The following is a 15,207-nucleotide window of genomic DNA, read 5'->3' on the forward strand; positions in this document are numbered from 1 at the left end:
GGATAGATAGGTGTGTTTGGGTAATGGATCTCTGTCTTGAGGATCAAACACCATAAATTTTTGTCCAAGCTTTACTTTTTGCCATGTATTGAGTTTGAATAAACAGCAGGTAATGCTGCTGTAGCAGTGATGGCACGTTTTTTGGTTACTCATGCCACCTGAATTTTGAGAAGCAGATAGGTGATTATCAGTGGTAGAAGCTCAAATTTCATCAGTGCTACTTTTGATGTCTGAGGTTTGCCATCAGCCTCTAGTGCTAATAATCTGTTTCCCACGCTACACTACAGTAAATTTTGGACAGGCTTGTATGGTAGTGTATTGGTTTTGTTGGCAAAGTTTTGGTAGCGGGGGGGTTACAGGGGTGGCTTCTGTAAGAAGTTGCTGGAAGCTTCCCCTGTGTTCGAGAGAGAGAGCCAATACCAGCCGGCTCTAAGACAGACCCACTGCCGGCCAAGGCCGAGCCAATCAGTGATAGTGGTAACGCCTCTGTGATAACATTTTTAAGAAGGAAAAAAGTTGGGACAGGCGGGATTCAGCAGCCGGAGAGAGGAGTGAGAACATGTAAGAGAAACAACTCTGCGGACACCAAGGTCAGTGAAGAAGGAGGGGGAGGAGATGCTCCAGGCGCCGGAGCAGAGATTCCCCTGCGGCCCGTGGTGAAGACCATGGTGAGGCAGGCTGTCCCCCTGCAGCCCATGGAGGTCCACGGTGGAGCAGATATCCACCTGTAGCCCGTGGAGGACCCCACGCCGGAGCAGGTGGGTACCCGAAGGAGGCTGTGACCCCGTGGGAACCCTGCGCTGGAGCAGGCTCCTGGCAGGACCTGCGGATCTGTGGAGAGAGGAGCCCACGGAGCAGGTTTTCTGGCAGGACTTGTGACCCCGTGGGGGACCCACGCTGGAGCAGTGTGCTCCTGAAGGACTGCACACCGTGGAAAGGACCCATGCTGGAGCAGTTCGTGAAGAACTGCAGCCCGTGGGAAGGGCCCACGTTGGAGAAGTTCGTGGAGGACTGTCTCCCGTGGGTGGGACCCCACGCTGGAGCAGGGAAGAGTGTGATGAGTCCTCCCTCTGAGGAGGATGAAGCGGCAGAAAACAACGTGTGATGAACTGACCGTAAACCCCATCCCCGTCCCCCTGTGCCACTGGGGGGGGTTGGTAGAGAAGCCGGGAGTGAAGTTGTGCCCGGGAAGAAGGGAGGGGTGGAGGGAAGGTGTTCTGAGATTCAGGTTTTTTTCTCATTACCCTACTCTGGTTGATTTGTAATAAAGTGAGTTAATTTTCCCCAATTTGAGTCTGTTTTGCCCGTGACAGTAAGTGGTGAGTGATCTCTCCTGTCCTTATCTCGACCCACAAGCTCTTTGTTATATTTTCTCCCCCCTGTCCAGCTAAGAAGGGGGAGTGATAGAGCGGCTTTGGTGGGCACCTGGCACCCAGCCAGGGTCAACCCACCACAGGTAGAAAGCAATCAAATGTATACAAAGTAATTTAAAAAATAATAAGCCTTTAAAACTGTGGTCTGAAATACTATTACAGAAGGCTGAACCAATTGTTGTGGAAGTGTACCGTATGGCAGTACCTTAATGCACTGCCTATGCATAGCCCAGCCTTTTGGAGGAAGAACGGGAACTGAGAGATTGCTAGTTTCAAGCGCCTACTGTCTGTAAAAGTGGCGTGGAATCAGATATTTTCCAGACTGGGAGTTACACGAGCAGAACATGATGTTTCTGTTCAGGTCTGTAATCCTAGCAATGCCTTTGAGGCCACATGGTGCGGTGTAGGATGCAGGACACCTTGAGGGCCTGCACTTGAGCACTGGGCTCAAGATTTGTGACTTCTTTTCCTTGTGGATACCAACCTATTTAAGATACTTGTTATAATTCAAGAGCTGTGTAGCTGCTTCTATGCATTTGTTCCACATTTCAGTTCACTTCAGGAGTTAGAAGGTAATAGGAACAACTGGGGTGCTGATCATGAAGCAGAGGTGTCTCCAGACAAAGCTGTGGCCAAGCCTCAATTTTCAACAGCTACTTGCTCCACTATAAGTGAATATGATCTGGGGGAGAGGGGATGATTAAGTTGCATTTCATGTCTCTTAGGTAAGCTCAACATGACCCACATGAATGTCTCTGTAATGGAACTGTGGTCAGATGAAGAAAAACATTTGATAAGAAGAGTGTTTTCATGTCAGACTTCATCACAGAGCTTTGTATTCCTCACATTTTCTTTTGTTCTGTGCATAGGACTGATGAATGGACTGGCAAAGCAAGGCCTCCTTGGCAACGGGAAGAACAACCTGCCTGCCGCTGCTGGGCTGGACGACTCTATGTGTTTTCATGTAGTTCCTTACACCGAGACCTTGCTGCAGACACTGGGTAGGTCAAACCTATGGGAAATGCATTGTTCTGGCTTTTATAAGGTCTGGCAACCTTATTAGGGGATTTTCCTGAATAAGAACATTAGGAATATGCTTGTTGTCTACAACAACTCGTTTAGTGTTCTGCTGTCCGTCAGTCATAGTAATTCTCATTGGATGTCTTCTGTTGCTGGGTAATGAATGGAAGAATCAATACAAAAACGAAATGGAAATACCTTTTTAAAGTAAATAAAAAATATGTGGAAAAATTAATTATTTAAATGTGCCATGGTAACAACTAATTAAGCCTTAAACCTACCATAATTAAAAGATTAATATCCAATCAATACATATTTATTGCCATAGTTTCAAAAGAAGTCCAAGTATTAAAATGAGATAAATTGGTGGTTAAGTGTGTAAAACTAAAATTTGCTGAAGTGATAAATGTTGGCAGCTGTAGTTCTTCTGTAGGTGCAGAGAAGACACTTTTTCATTTCACTTTACTCAGATGTTCTTAATTTCAGTTTATACAGTTGAATTCATGTCAGTAACTCATTCATTCAAAGCTGGGAAATTGATAGGACTTGGAAAAAGCAAGTAAATGTGTTTTCCATTATAAATCTATGACTCAAATCGGTAAGATAGTCTTAAACCTACTAGTTCTATACACTTGGAGGTCATGGTAATCAGATGTTTATTTCACTAACTACAGGTAGTGTTTTCTTATGTATTCAGCAGGTTAATACAGTTTTATTTAACTAATTAAATTATTTTAAATTTTGGATACCAGGATTTTTAACGGAAGTATATTGCTCTCCAAAACCAAATTCACTAAATCATAAGGAAAAATAATAATCAAATGCATGTCATTCACCATTTTCTAGCATTATGAAATGTTAAGATGTAGGAATAACTAAGTAAATAAATGTTAATCTATAAAATCGCTTAAATAATCATCTAGTGAAACAGTATGAAATCAAACACAGATTTCTGATGGGCTGGGGATTCTGCTGGCTATACTGTTCCCAATACACCGTAGATATATGCATGGTATTTTAACAGTCCCCAGTTTAGCCCGTGATTGTATGCCATATAATCTCCAAGAAAGCAAAATTAAGTATCAATTTAATGTGAAGTCAGTCATTAGTTATCAATCTGAAATTGATGCCTTAAATCATTTTGGTATTGATCTATCAACTCTGCTTAATGGTGTGAATAAGGATATCAAAATTACATTTGAATATATTAGCTTTACGTGACAAAAAGTAATTCCAGTTAAGGAGTGTGACTAATTAAGTAAGGGTTTGCTGTGATACTGCTCCTCGTGCATGATTCTTTTTCTGGCCATGCTGAGCTGCAGCGTGAGGAGAAATACCACAGTGAGGCACTGGCCTTTGTCTGCTCAGTTGAGAATTAGTCAATTCCTTCACACTAAAAAAGACTTGAGATTTGTTTTTGTGGGGTAACTAGTTTTTTTTTGATGATCTCCCTGGGTAGGAGGAAACCTCAGTGCAGTGCCAGACCCCCGTAACATTACTCTGGATCTTTTCTGCAATCGAACATATGCTTCTGATCCTGAAATGGAGCAAGTTGTCATGCTGACGGTGGTTGGAATGGGTGCTATGAAGAGTGCCGGAGAGCTCCTTCACCGGATCCTTCTTCCTGGGTGCAATAATCAATCTCAGAGTGCAGGTGATCCAAGCTCTTGGGAAGGGCTGTAGAAGTTGGTCAGGAAAGTTTATCCTGTCTAGCTATTTTTATCATAGCAGGAACATTATGAAAAATGCCATGAAAGGGGCCTCGGGAAGGAGGACAGGTTTCTTTGCTTACCAGCCTAAAGAACTGAAGAATTTATTGTGTCTAGTTAGTCATGGGCAAGGCCACTTTTCATATTGCAAACAGCTCAGGTAGGCATAATTGTCTTCAGAGAGTGTCAAATTAGTTCAAAGATGTGCTTAGGCTTACTAAGCCTTTTATGTAATCCTGAGCATTGTGTCTCTCCCTAAGTACTGGGAGATAAAGCAGGTGTGTAATTGGGGCGCAGCAACAGGAATTCAGAAGTCACAAACTCTATTCTGACCGCTGACATCCTTTGTAATCAGAAGCAAGACACTTCACCACTTCATGCTTCGTTTCCTCATGCACACAGGAGGAATAACCACACTATCCCCCACATTAAATGCTTACAAGTGGAAAGCAGGATGATGATTTTATATAATTTCATTATATAGATTGCATCGAAGTGCAATAATACAGAAAGTGTACTAACAAAGGGCAGAAGTCTGGCACCCTGTCTTGCACTATGTTGTATCCTACTCTCTTTAAACACTACTATGGAGTGAGTTCTGTTATCACGGTAGGTGAGGAGAAGATTCTAGCTGGCAGAAACTTCCAGCAACATGCAATCATTGATTGAGCCCCTAAATATCTTGCTACATTGGAAGAAAGATTACTTTACAAACACAACAACTTTTAAACTACTTTAGAGACAAGTCAGCATTAAATTGTAGCTTATTACTATAATGAACATATCTTAAAGTAGAATATTATGAGAGGTGGTAAAGGATCTATAATTATGGATTATACTGTGTCAAACCACATTGTTATCAGTGTATTCTCAGTGTTTCCCTTTCAACTCTTCTCCATTAGCTGTGTTCTCTAGTCAAATCATGGCACTTATTCTCTGTGGCTCCCTGTTGATTTCCCAGATAGCCCATTTTTTGTTTTCACTGTAATGTAATTTCCTAGCATTTGTATCTTGTGGTTTTTCCCAGTATATTTCTATATCTGCATTACAGCCCATTTTGGATGCAACAGGGGGGCGAAGTCAAAGCAGCTTTGGAACTTGTTGTCTAGTAAAAAAATCAATGTGAGTTTAGAACACTTGTCTCCAAAAGAAAACACAGCTTCTATGAAACACATGCTGTCAACTGATGCTTAACAGATTTCTTTTGACTTGCAGAAGACCTTGATTTGGGATTTGAGCTCCTAAGTCTCAAGTGGTTGCCCCATCTCACTCGATGTCAGGCCAGAGAAATAACCCCTTTTGAGGTTGGAGATGCTTCCTGGCGAAGAAGCCTTGATATACTAATGTCAAACCCAGTCCTTGTGTGTGCATTACGGCGGATCGATGCCTTCAAAGTTCTTGCAGATGCATTGAAAAGATTAACACAATGCAGGGAGAAGCTAAGCAAAAGTGACAGTCTTCTAGAGACAGTAATGGCCTTGACCCCAGAAGTGACATTCAGACAAGCCATCCTCTTCTTCACAGAGATGGATTTTGTAACTGGTAAGACATGTTTTTACTGTTTATAATGTCCCCAGGTATAAGGCGTTTGGGAGTTTTTTGAACCTGAGCACAGGAATCCAGTGCTACAGGTTTTTCTCAGGCACAGAAAAACTTAATTTGGGGTTAAATCTTGTGCTTGGCTGAATAACGATGAGGGATGTGAAATCAGCAGGAGCCAGTTGAGGTCATATACAAGTTGGCCTATTAATTTAATGTGGCTATGCATGGCCTTGTGCCCTTTCTGAAGATCTCAAGGGACTCCATAAATACTAAAATTAGATATTACAGCAGCTGGCAGGACCAGTAAGTAATACTATGTATCTTGCCTCTGTACATGAGAAACTGAGAAACAGAGGCGAAGATCTATCCCACCTAATTGCGGTGCCTAACACGTTGAGGCTAGATGCCTTGGCCTTGCCCCGTACTCAGGCAGACAAAGGTACAACCAATCTGCAAGAGCTGAAGAAAGCAGATTTCTTGAGAATTTCTTTTTATCCTGGAAGAAAATGAACAGTTCATGAGGAACAGAGACTTTTGTTGTCAAAAGCTTCTCAGACTTCACTGATATACGCTAGCATTGATCTTTCAGCATAGTAAACTTGCTAGTTTCCTCCTGTAGCAAGAAATGTCTCTTTAGCCATGCCTCTTTAAACTAAATCACTGTGCAGACTATGATGTTGTTGATATTGGATGCTTTGGAGCAGCAGAGTCTGAGCTCCCACTGTTTGCTTCTAATGTGAAATATATTGGCATATCACCTCCATTCTTGGGGATGCCTGACTCCTCACACCTAAAGATAAACAGTTCTGAGCCTGACGATTTCTGATTATTCAGAAACAGAGAAATCAAGATTGTAGTAACACCATGTATCAACTGAGGAGGAGTGACGCAGTTCCGTAAGTGCATTCATGCTTTGTAATTTATAGCTCTTCCCCTATCTTTTCATGGGGAAGAAAGGTCCTTTGTTGTCAACACAAACTTAGACACTTGTGTCAAACACACAGCGCTTGTGTAGTGCAGAGTAACAAATTGGCTTTACTGAATAGAAAGAAGAAAATGTGATAGTGTCTGGAAAAAAGATGGTCGTTTTAGTCTCACAAAAAGTTAGATTTGACAGTGAACTATATGGGTGTTTTATGTGAGATTGGAGAGCAAAAAGAGGAGGCCTTCAAAAAAGAAGTCATCAGACATCCCAAATTAGTGTATAAAACTGTAAGAATTCATGCATTGCTGCCCTTCGTTAAAGTTATCTTGAGACCAAAAGGCAGGATAAGAGGAAAGCAGATCAGTTTATTGAGGGAGGTTGTAATCACAGTGCCAGCCGTTCACATGAAAGCCATTGTCAAAAACAAAGGAGCATAGCTGAAGCATGAATTCAGCATCCTGCACTATCTCTTTTATAAGGTCATTACATTTTTTCCTCCTGTTTTGGTGGTTGTGGGAGGAATGGAGAGGTATTTGTGCTAGAGAACAGCTCTTCAATAATTTGCAGCTGGTCAAACGTCTGCCATTTCCCCTGCTAAATAAAATTACCTTTGTCATCCCCCACCCCCGCAAACAGTGAAGGTCTCCCATCTGTGTAGCCATAAAAATACATCTCCTTCCTTTTACAGATGCAGAACACCGCCTTGCTATGAAATACCTGCCACCACCTGGCAAGAGATCCAGGGCTGAAGGTAAGACCAGAAGTATGTACCAGTTGTCTCTTGGAGAAAAAAAATAATTTTATACTCTTAAAATAGATTGGAGAAAACTATAACTCTATGTTCTCTGTCAGAGTCATTAAAATGGGATTAGTCAACCTTTGGTTAGACATCATAATCCCAGGCAACTAGGAAGAAAAGGCCAGATGGGTCCACTTGGCACTGGGGGAAGGTGGTAGTATTGCCAGATCACCTTTCTTCTACACAGTTCTTCTGTGCATGCCTGGATGACCGATCTAGGGCTGGTGTGGAATGGAGACTAGAAGAGTAGTTAATGCCAGCTCTTTAGTAGCCCTTTTCAGATGTAGATCTCAAAAAAGATGAGTTTCATTGTTTTACAGAGGGGTAATTGAAGCCTAGAGAGGTGAAATGTGTTGATCACCATTGCCCGACAAGTGAGTGAAGAAATCAGAGCAGAATGCACATTTCCTAAGTCTCAGACAGGGGCTCTGTCATTTGCATTACAGTGTCACCCAAGTCACCAGGGAATTCACAGATCCTAGAAGTTCTTTCAAATAACCCCAATACTAAAGAAAAAAAATGGTACTGTGAGGATGTGAGCTAAGAAGTTATGAGGCAAGGACCTTGGAGCTGGTTCCACCTTCTATATGTACTCTTATTATTCCAGAAAAATAAATGAGATGCATGTGGAAAGAGAAAAAGGTCTCATTAAAAGAAAAGAATACTTTGGCTACGTACCTTCCAGATACATTGCCCTGGGAAACAGAAATACATGGATTTCGGACAATAATAAATACAAAAGAATGGTAATTTTGTTTTGATGAACAGATTTTAGTTTTCTGTTATCTACCTTGCATGTCACACTGGCTAAACTTGCCAATCACAGGAAAAGGAAGTCCTTTATCAATCTGATGCAAGCTTCTCCTCATTGCGCCCCAGTCCTAGGTAACTTCTCAATTCACATGTGCCTTGAAGTGCCTTAAATTTTCCTCACCTCTCCAGGTCACTGCAGGTTTTACATTAGACTGAAGGAAACATTTTTATATAGGCTTTTGTCATAAGTTCTGACTTACCAGACTCCTTTTATAGCGCTCTGCTCTTATGAAGAACCACTGAAGCGACCATTCCAGGCTGCCTGGGGAATGTCAGTGAGGTTTTTATCAGCAGAACTGAGGAAAGGACTGAACAACAGTCAGAATACACAGCCCTTCTTTGCTTCCAAGGGCACAAGACAGGACATTAAACAAAACACCTGAGCTTCTGGGACTTACACCCGAAACAAGGCAGCTTCTAACTCGACTGTGTAATATTGGGAGCACAAAGGTAGCTTAAAACCACCATTAGCCGCTCCCTGAAATACACAGAAAAGATAACCAAGAATCAACATGGTTTAGTACTTGCAGTCCTTTCCAGCATATGCTATTGGGCTTACTGGAGTAGTGGTAAGTACATCATCTCCCAGGCCGTCCCAATACATCTGAATGTCTGAAATCAAGCCATGCATGTCCCAGTATAACACTTTGAAATAAGTGTGTTGTATCAATGTTGGCTGCATTATGTAGAGATGATGGCAACATTCTCAAATTATTGTCCCAGAACATGCATACCGCTTACTCAAATCTATCTGCTTTTCTTATTTAGTGGGAGAGAGCCAGAGATGCCATGCAGAATCACTGTTTACCTACTTGCAAACAGGTGAGAGAAGAGCAAATGAAAAAATGTGTTTTGATAAGGACTTTGTGGAGCTAACTGGTCTACATGTACCAGCCAAAAATAAACAAAAGGGTTATGCCCACTTTTTCCTTAGGCTTGAATACAGTCAGTGATACACACTCTCTTTTCTAAGCATGCCAGGAAATCTGATATTTGCTTCTTTTGAGTTCACACTTATTTTAAGCCACACACATATCTAAAGTATTGTATATAAAATAAACAGTATTATCCACAGTTACACTATGAAATCAAAACCTATGTCATAATTTTTTGGGGAAAAAATAATTGGCTGTGAGGAAGGGATCCAAAAATATTACAAAGCAGAAAAACATAACAAAGACCAGGCAACTTGGACAAAACTGGAAAGGCCACTAAACAGCCAGAATTGGAGATGGAAATCAGGCATGTTTGAGGGCTGCCAAACAGGTGCCTCTGATAATTCATGATCAAGAGAGACTGTTCCATTGATAGATAGCGGTATTTTCTCTAACTGTTGTTACTTATAATCACTGAGGAGAGAAAACCAACTCTAGGTGGCAAGTTGTCCCACCTGTTTTCAACACTTGTCTTTGACCAGACCAAGATGGCAAGGTAACATAAGACAAATCACTCCTGAAGTGTCCAAAGTACATAAATATGCAGCATGTAGTGATTCACATACCACAAGAATGAGAATGTTTGCCCAGAAACATAGCAGATGGTGAGTAAAACATCTTGAGGACAATGAACGGTTATGTAATCTATACAGTCAAGATTGCCGTTATGCATGCGAGCAGCTGAGTGGATCTGAGCGGCTTGCTTCTGCACTTGCAGGCTGTTGCTATGGCATTTAAACCTTTCTGTTCAAGAATGATGTGAAGAAAATAGCAGATCTTTAATAGGAGGGCTAGCTGCACCATAAGGGTTAAGTTTCCGTATCAAGTGGGGGGGGCAGTAATCTTGCTTTTTATTTTTGATCCCGTATTTCTCTGTCATGAATCAGCAACATGCTTCTTGCCATTTGAAAATAACAGCATGCATTAATTGTATGTAGCATTGTTGATGCTTCATTGCATCAATATCTGTATAATTAGTAGTGGGGTGTACAGGAAATGTAAAATGACATTTTATGTACACAAGTAGATAATCATGGATCAGTTTTAGCAGCCTGCAGTACTGTTACCTCATGCTTCATGCTAATTGACATGGTTAGGCACCAGCAGTTAATGGGTTCTAGCTGACTGATTCCAACACTACAGTTGCCATTAAATCTTCAAAGGATGTCATTAGGATAAAATCTTAACTATATTCCTAGTAATAAGGAACTTTAGATTAGCAAAATTAATAATTTGAAAATATTGTCATTTAAAAATGAAATTTATGCATTTTCTGCCTTTTAATACATTTTGTATCATCAGACAGCAAAACTATCTTGGTCTGTTTTATTTTCCGTTTCTCATAGCACACTGAGTGCTGCACCTGTCTGGCAGCTCTGCTGGGAGAGCTTTGTCAGAAGCAAAAAGTTTTTGCTGAAATTTCAATTTTACTGAACACAATTCTTTTTGTAATAGGTTTATAACATTAATTGGGACCTGTCATACTTGTTAGTGCCTCTCTGAAACATAGCTCTGAGAGATACAGAACACTGAAAGATAAACTGTGAGGAATAAGAATTTAATAGCTGCCTTAAGGATTATATCACATAATCACTACAGTTTACATGAAAAACGTAAAAGTGAATATCTCATCCCTTTTAAAACATTCCTATATAATAGAATGGATTGAGTCTTATCTTACAGACCTGCCACAAACTTTTTGGACTCAGAGCAGACTTCTTGCAAAAAAAAGAATCTACAAGCCTAGACTGTTTTAGATATATTTTTAATCTAAAAATCAAACAAAACAAATCAAACCCAAAATCCTATATGCACAGGTATTTTTATGGACTTGTTTTGTTGAAATTTTTATGAACTTCATGCCAGCTTTTAGATAACCCTCTTCTACAGATGTCTGTCCAGGCTAGTAAACAAATATTGCTGTATGGTTTACATCCGTTTCTAGGAGCAGCTTTGGGTTTCACTAGTGTGCTTTGTTACAGGAGCCCAGATTCTTTGCACAGTGCTGCTGATCAAACCTGGTGCCTGGAGCCATAGTCTTGCAAGGATCCTCCGAAAACTAGACCTAGAAAAATTCAGTGTGGTTGGGATGAAACACATAAACCTGGAACCAGACATTGCCTTAAGACTCCTTTCTTCTGAAGTGAAACAGGTTTGTTAACTCGCGGATTTGTGACTATGCTTAGGTTTAGAGTGGGGAAATATGTTAGCTAGTGAATAATCCATTCCTGAAAAAAACAAAAATTCCCATCCGGGATTTCTGAGTTGTTGTTAGCAGTGAGCTATATAGAACAATCAGATCTGCACCGGTATCAGACACAAAGAAAGCTGACATGCTGATGGTTTCTTTTATCGCATGCCATAAAGAAGCAGACCTGGTTTCTCTAAAACAAAAGTTTGGGGGATATGGGCAATACAGACCTCCCAGGAATCTGTTTAGTTGCTAATTTGCAATGCTGACTCTTTAACTGCAAAACAGGTGTTCTCTCTTTCTTCCCCAAGGTCATTCCAGGTAGGGCACATCTAAGGAGCATACCACACCCTCTGCACGTGTGCCTGGTTTTCCTTCCATGTGTTTAAACCTGGGAGCTGGGAAACATTCATTGCACTACCAGAGAATATAAACCTCTGGAGCCCTGTTACCTTATATTACATTACATATACAGCTGAATCTCTGTTCCAGGAGCATGTGTTTAAGAGTCTGTAAAAATGACCTGCAAAGAGAGAAAATTGAGTTACTGTCATTTCTAATGTCTAACAGACAATAAAGATTGTTCTTAAATCTTGAGGTGTTATGGGGTTTCATTAGCTAAAACTAGATCTGTGTTTCTGCTCTTTTATAGCATTAGAAATTAATTTTTTTCCCAACCTGAAATATCCCAAGATAAGTGTAAAGATACTGTGAAAGCCAGGAAACTGAAAGCTGAGCATTTTAGAGGAGTTAGATTCCCCCCCCCCGCCCTTTGGGAAAACAAAAACCCTTGTTATTTGATTGGTTTGATGAAGACATTTAACCAATTAACTTTTACAGAAAACAAGCCTTTATAATCGATATTGCTCTTGGGTTAAGCTGGGAGAGTTTATAGCACTCTCTCATAGAAATACTTAATAGAGTCTTCCAGAAGAAGACAGGAACGTGCCAGGACAGTGCTCTAACATAACCATCAATCAGGAACAATTAATATCTGCTGCATGATAGCAAAGCAATGGAGAACAAGCATTTGATTTTTAAATATTTACAGACCACTGGTAGGAGGGATATAGTGGCTCTTAGAGTTGATGGGGAAGTGCTTTTCCATATGGCTTTTAATCATACAGCTAAATACAAAAATGCTCAGTTGATCATCTGAAACAGAAAACATTTTAAAAAATCCAAATGTTTACCTCAGGAAGTAATGCAGATACATGCGGGGTAAATTTGAAGAGAGGTTGTTTCATGAAAATTTTCTCTTACTTGTTTTTGGAATTCTCTAATACACTAGAGCAGCTGTTGAGCATTGATTTAGTTTCTTTGAAGAGCTGGTGACTAATGAGTTTAAAAATTACAGACTATTGGGTTTTTGTTCATGGAAAAAAAACAACCAGGTTTTGAAGTGAGAAAGCAGAGATAACAGGCTGCCTTTGGCAAGGGGGAATGGACAGTAGGAAATGCTTTCTGCTGTACAGGGGCTCCTTCTCATTTTTAGAACACATCTGAAAGTCTTTCACTTATGAGGGCTGAAAAAGGCTGAGCTCCCAAGATAAGTAGGTAGATTTTCAAAAAGCCTCAGCATGCTTCAGGGACTGGGTTATTTTGAAAATCTGGATTGCAAGTGTTATAATGGCAGCTGGTGGGGGCACAACTATTTTTCATAGCTGAATTTCATATAAAGCATTTGAATTGGAGTGATGTTCATTGTCGATCTGTTTCTCAGGTTAGGGGACAATGGGATACAGTGCTGTTTTTAAAATGAGGCTCTTAATATGGGGGCAAATTGCTGAAATTTAGCATCTCCTGTTGAAGAACATAGAGCCAGTGTGTCTGACCCTACTAGTAATTCTGTCCAGGGCTTTTTATCTCCTCCTCATCTAGAGCCTGATCCAAAATCCATCTCCAGAAATCCCTAGAAAACTGCCATGTGCTCTGCAATGTGCCAGTTTGTTTTGTGTACATAGTACTTGATAGCAAATTTGGGTTTTATTCACTGGTAGCAAGACTACCTAGCAACTCCTTCCTCTACCAAATGTATTATTTACGTGCACATCAACAAATATCCTCAGCAACATGATTTCAGATACATGATTGCTTTTTCAACTTAAATACTAACATTCAGCTTCTAAGTAGCTTTTGGCCTTTGGTGTACAATAAATAATGGATTGGTCTGCTGTTTGCTGAGGTTATCTAATCACAGGAGCCATGATAATACTTTTTGTCTGAAGTTTAATAATAATTTTAAAAACTAAAGGTCAGGTAAATAGAGCTGACATTGTCTTCTCAGCTCCTAGCACGACCTGATTGTGTTCAGACTGAGAAGCGACTGCTCCCAGAGGGAGTTCTGCCCATGGAGGCTGTATCTCCTTTCTGCGCTTATCCAGCAGATCCAGTCCTGCAGAGATTTGCCAGTTTGCAAGCTAGCTAGAAAGCTTGATTTTTACAGTGGAACCTGACCATTCTGTTGGGGATTACCTGATATGATTGCCTGCAGTAACAGGTCACTGGACTCAATAACTTGATGGATTCCCTCCAGTCCTATCTTGTGATTCTAATGGTAGAGGCAGAAGGAGAATTTTGCTGCTTTTTAATCCCGTTAGTCCTCCAGAGCCAACGCACAGCTGGAACTTCCTCTCTGTGTGCATCAACGAAATTGCTCACTGAATTCAAGTCAGCTGCACATGTGCAATCTTGCCACAGCTGCTCGGGTATCAGCAAGGACGCGGTTTGAAGACGGTGTGGAGGCAGGATGTAAATAAAGGCATCATTTGGCTGGCAGATTCTAGAGCGGATGTGAGGATATATCAGAAGGAAAGAAGTCACCTTGATTCCCTGACACCATTGGTAGCAATTAGAAACAATGTCGTCTTTAACCCAAAGTCTTCACGTTTGCTGGGGAACAACTGAAAGACAGGAAACGGAGACAAACTGGTTTTGTTATGTAGATCTAAAAGCACTGTTTAGAAGCTCTGGAACAAAGTCATTTCATTTATTATGGTCTGTTTAACAGAAACTATGTCTTTGAATGTTTTCTTTTGCAGATGTTTCTGACGTGGATGAATGTTGATATGTTATATCCAGTCCCTTTGAAAGTTTTCATGAAGTCATCAGTGTTTTTCATGTCCCAAAGAGAAGGCCCTTAGAAAAGTGGATTATATACATATTTTTTAAAACTAACAAAAATTTTCAAGCAAAAAGGTTTTATTTTGTATTATATAGAACTGAATGAATGTCAAAATTTTGCAGTGTACTGTGACATGCTGAAATTCTTCATCCTCACCTAACAGAGCTCTCTCATCACAGGAGAGCCTGTGAAACTTTCCTGTAGGTATCGCATGTGCAGTGATGTGATGTGACTGGCATCCCAGGGTTTCATTTGCCCTGTATTTCCATGGGGTGGGAGGTTTGACAAACATCACAACTTGTATCAAATCCTTTACATAACTAACCAATTTCAGCATGGGGGGGTTCTCATGGATCGTTCTGCATTTTCAAATACAGGGGAGAATAGCAGGATTGAGCCAACGGTTTTCAATTTATAGCCTACTTCTTAGAAATGCAGTTTAGGAGAAATGTGAGAGAGAGATGATTTGGGTCAAAGTCAGTGAATGGTTTCATATGATAGAAAAGCAAAAGAGGTCTTGAAGTATTTTATCTCCATATTTTTAAATGAAATGATGGGATTTTCTTTTTAAAATGTTTTATCTAGAGAATTGCCGTATTCTGGTGCTTTTAGAAGATGAAATAATAGAGGAGTTAAAACCTTTAGGGAGCTGAATAATGTGATTCAGCTGAATCAAGTGGTGGTTTTCCCCCTTGTTTTCATTTCCTCAAAAATTGGAAAAAAGTAAATAACCATGGCTTAGTTCAGCCAGTGAGCTGAAAATGCTGCTGTTTGTA

The 15,207-nt window shown here is 40.5% G+C and overlaps 1 protein-coding gene across 7 annotated transcripts in view; it reads left to right on the forward strand.

The window, feature by feature from the left end:
* DNAAF8 (dynein axonemal assembly factor 8) overlaps window positions 1–15,207 on the forward strand; it is a 98,685-nt gene that overhangs the window by 64,172 nt on the left and 19,306 nt on the right. For 6 of the 7 annotated variants that reach the window (XM_030001384.1, XM_030001382.1, XM_030001385.2 and 3 more), the window contains 6 exons: window positions 2,243–2,374; window positions 3,853–4,047; window positions 5,318–5,644; window positions 7,258–7,332; window positions 8,950–9,003; window positions 11,099–11,268. In XM_030001384.1, the coding sequence (XP_029857244.1) occupies window positions 2,243–2,374; window positions 3,853–4,047; window positions 5,318–5,644; window positions 7,258–7,332; window positions 8,950–9,003; window positions 11,099–11,268 (953 nt within the window). The remainder of the gene's footprint in view (window positions 1–2,242; window positions 2,375–3,852; window positions 4,048–5,317; window positions 5,645–7,257; window positions 7,333–8,949; window positions 9,004–11,098; window positions 11,269–15,207) is intronic. The other variant, XM_030001387.1, reaches the window with a different exon arrangement.

Source organism: Aquila chrysaetos, chromosome 25, assembly GCF_900496995.4.
Source record: "Aquila chrysaetos chrysaetos chromosome 25, bAquChr1.4, whole genome shotgun sequence".
Taxonomy (NCBI): domain Eukaryota; kingdom Metazoa; phylum Chordata; class Aves; order Accipitriformes; family Accipitridae; genus Aquila; species Aquila chrysaetos.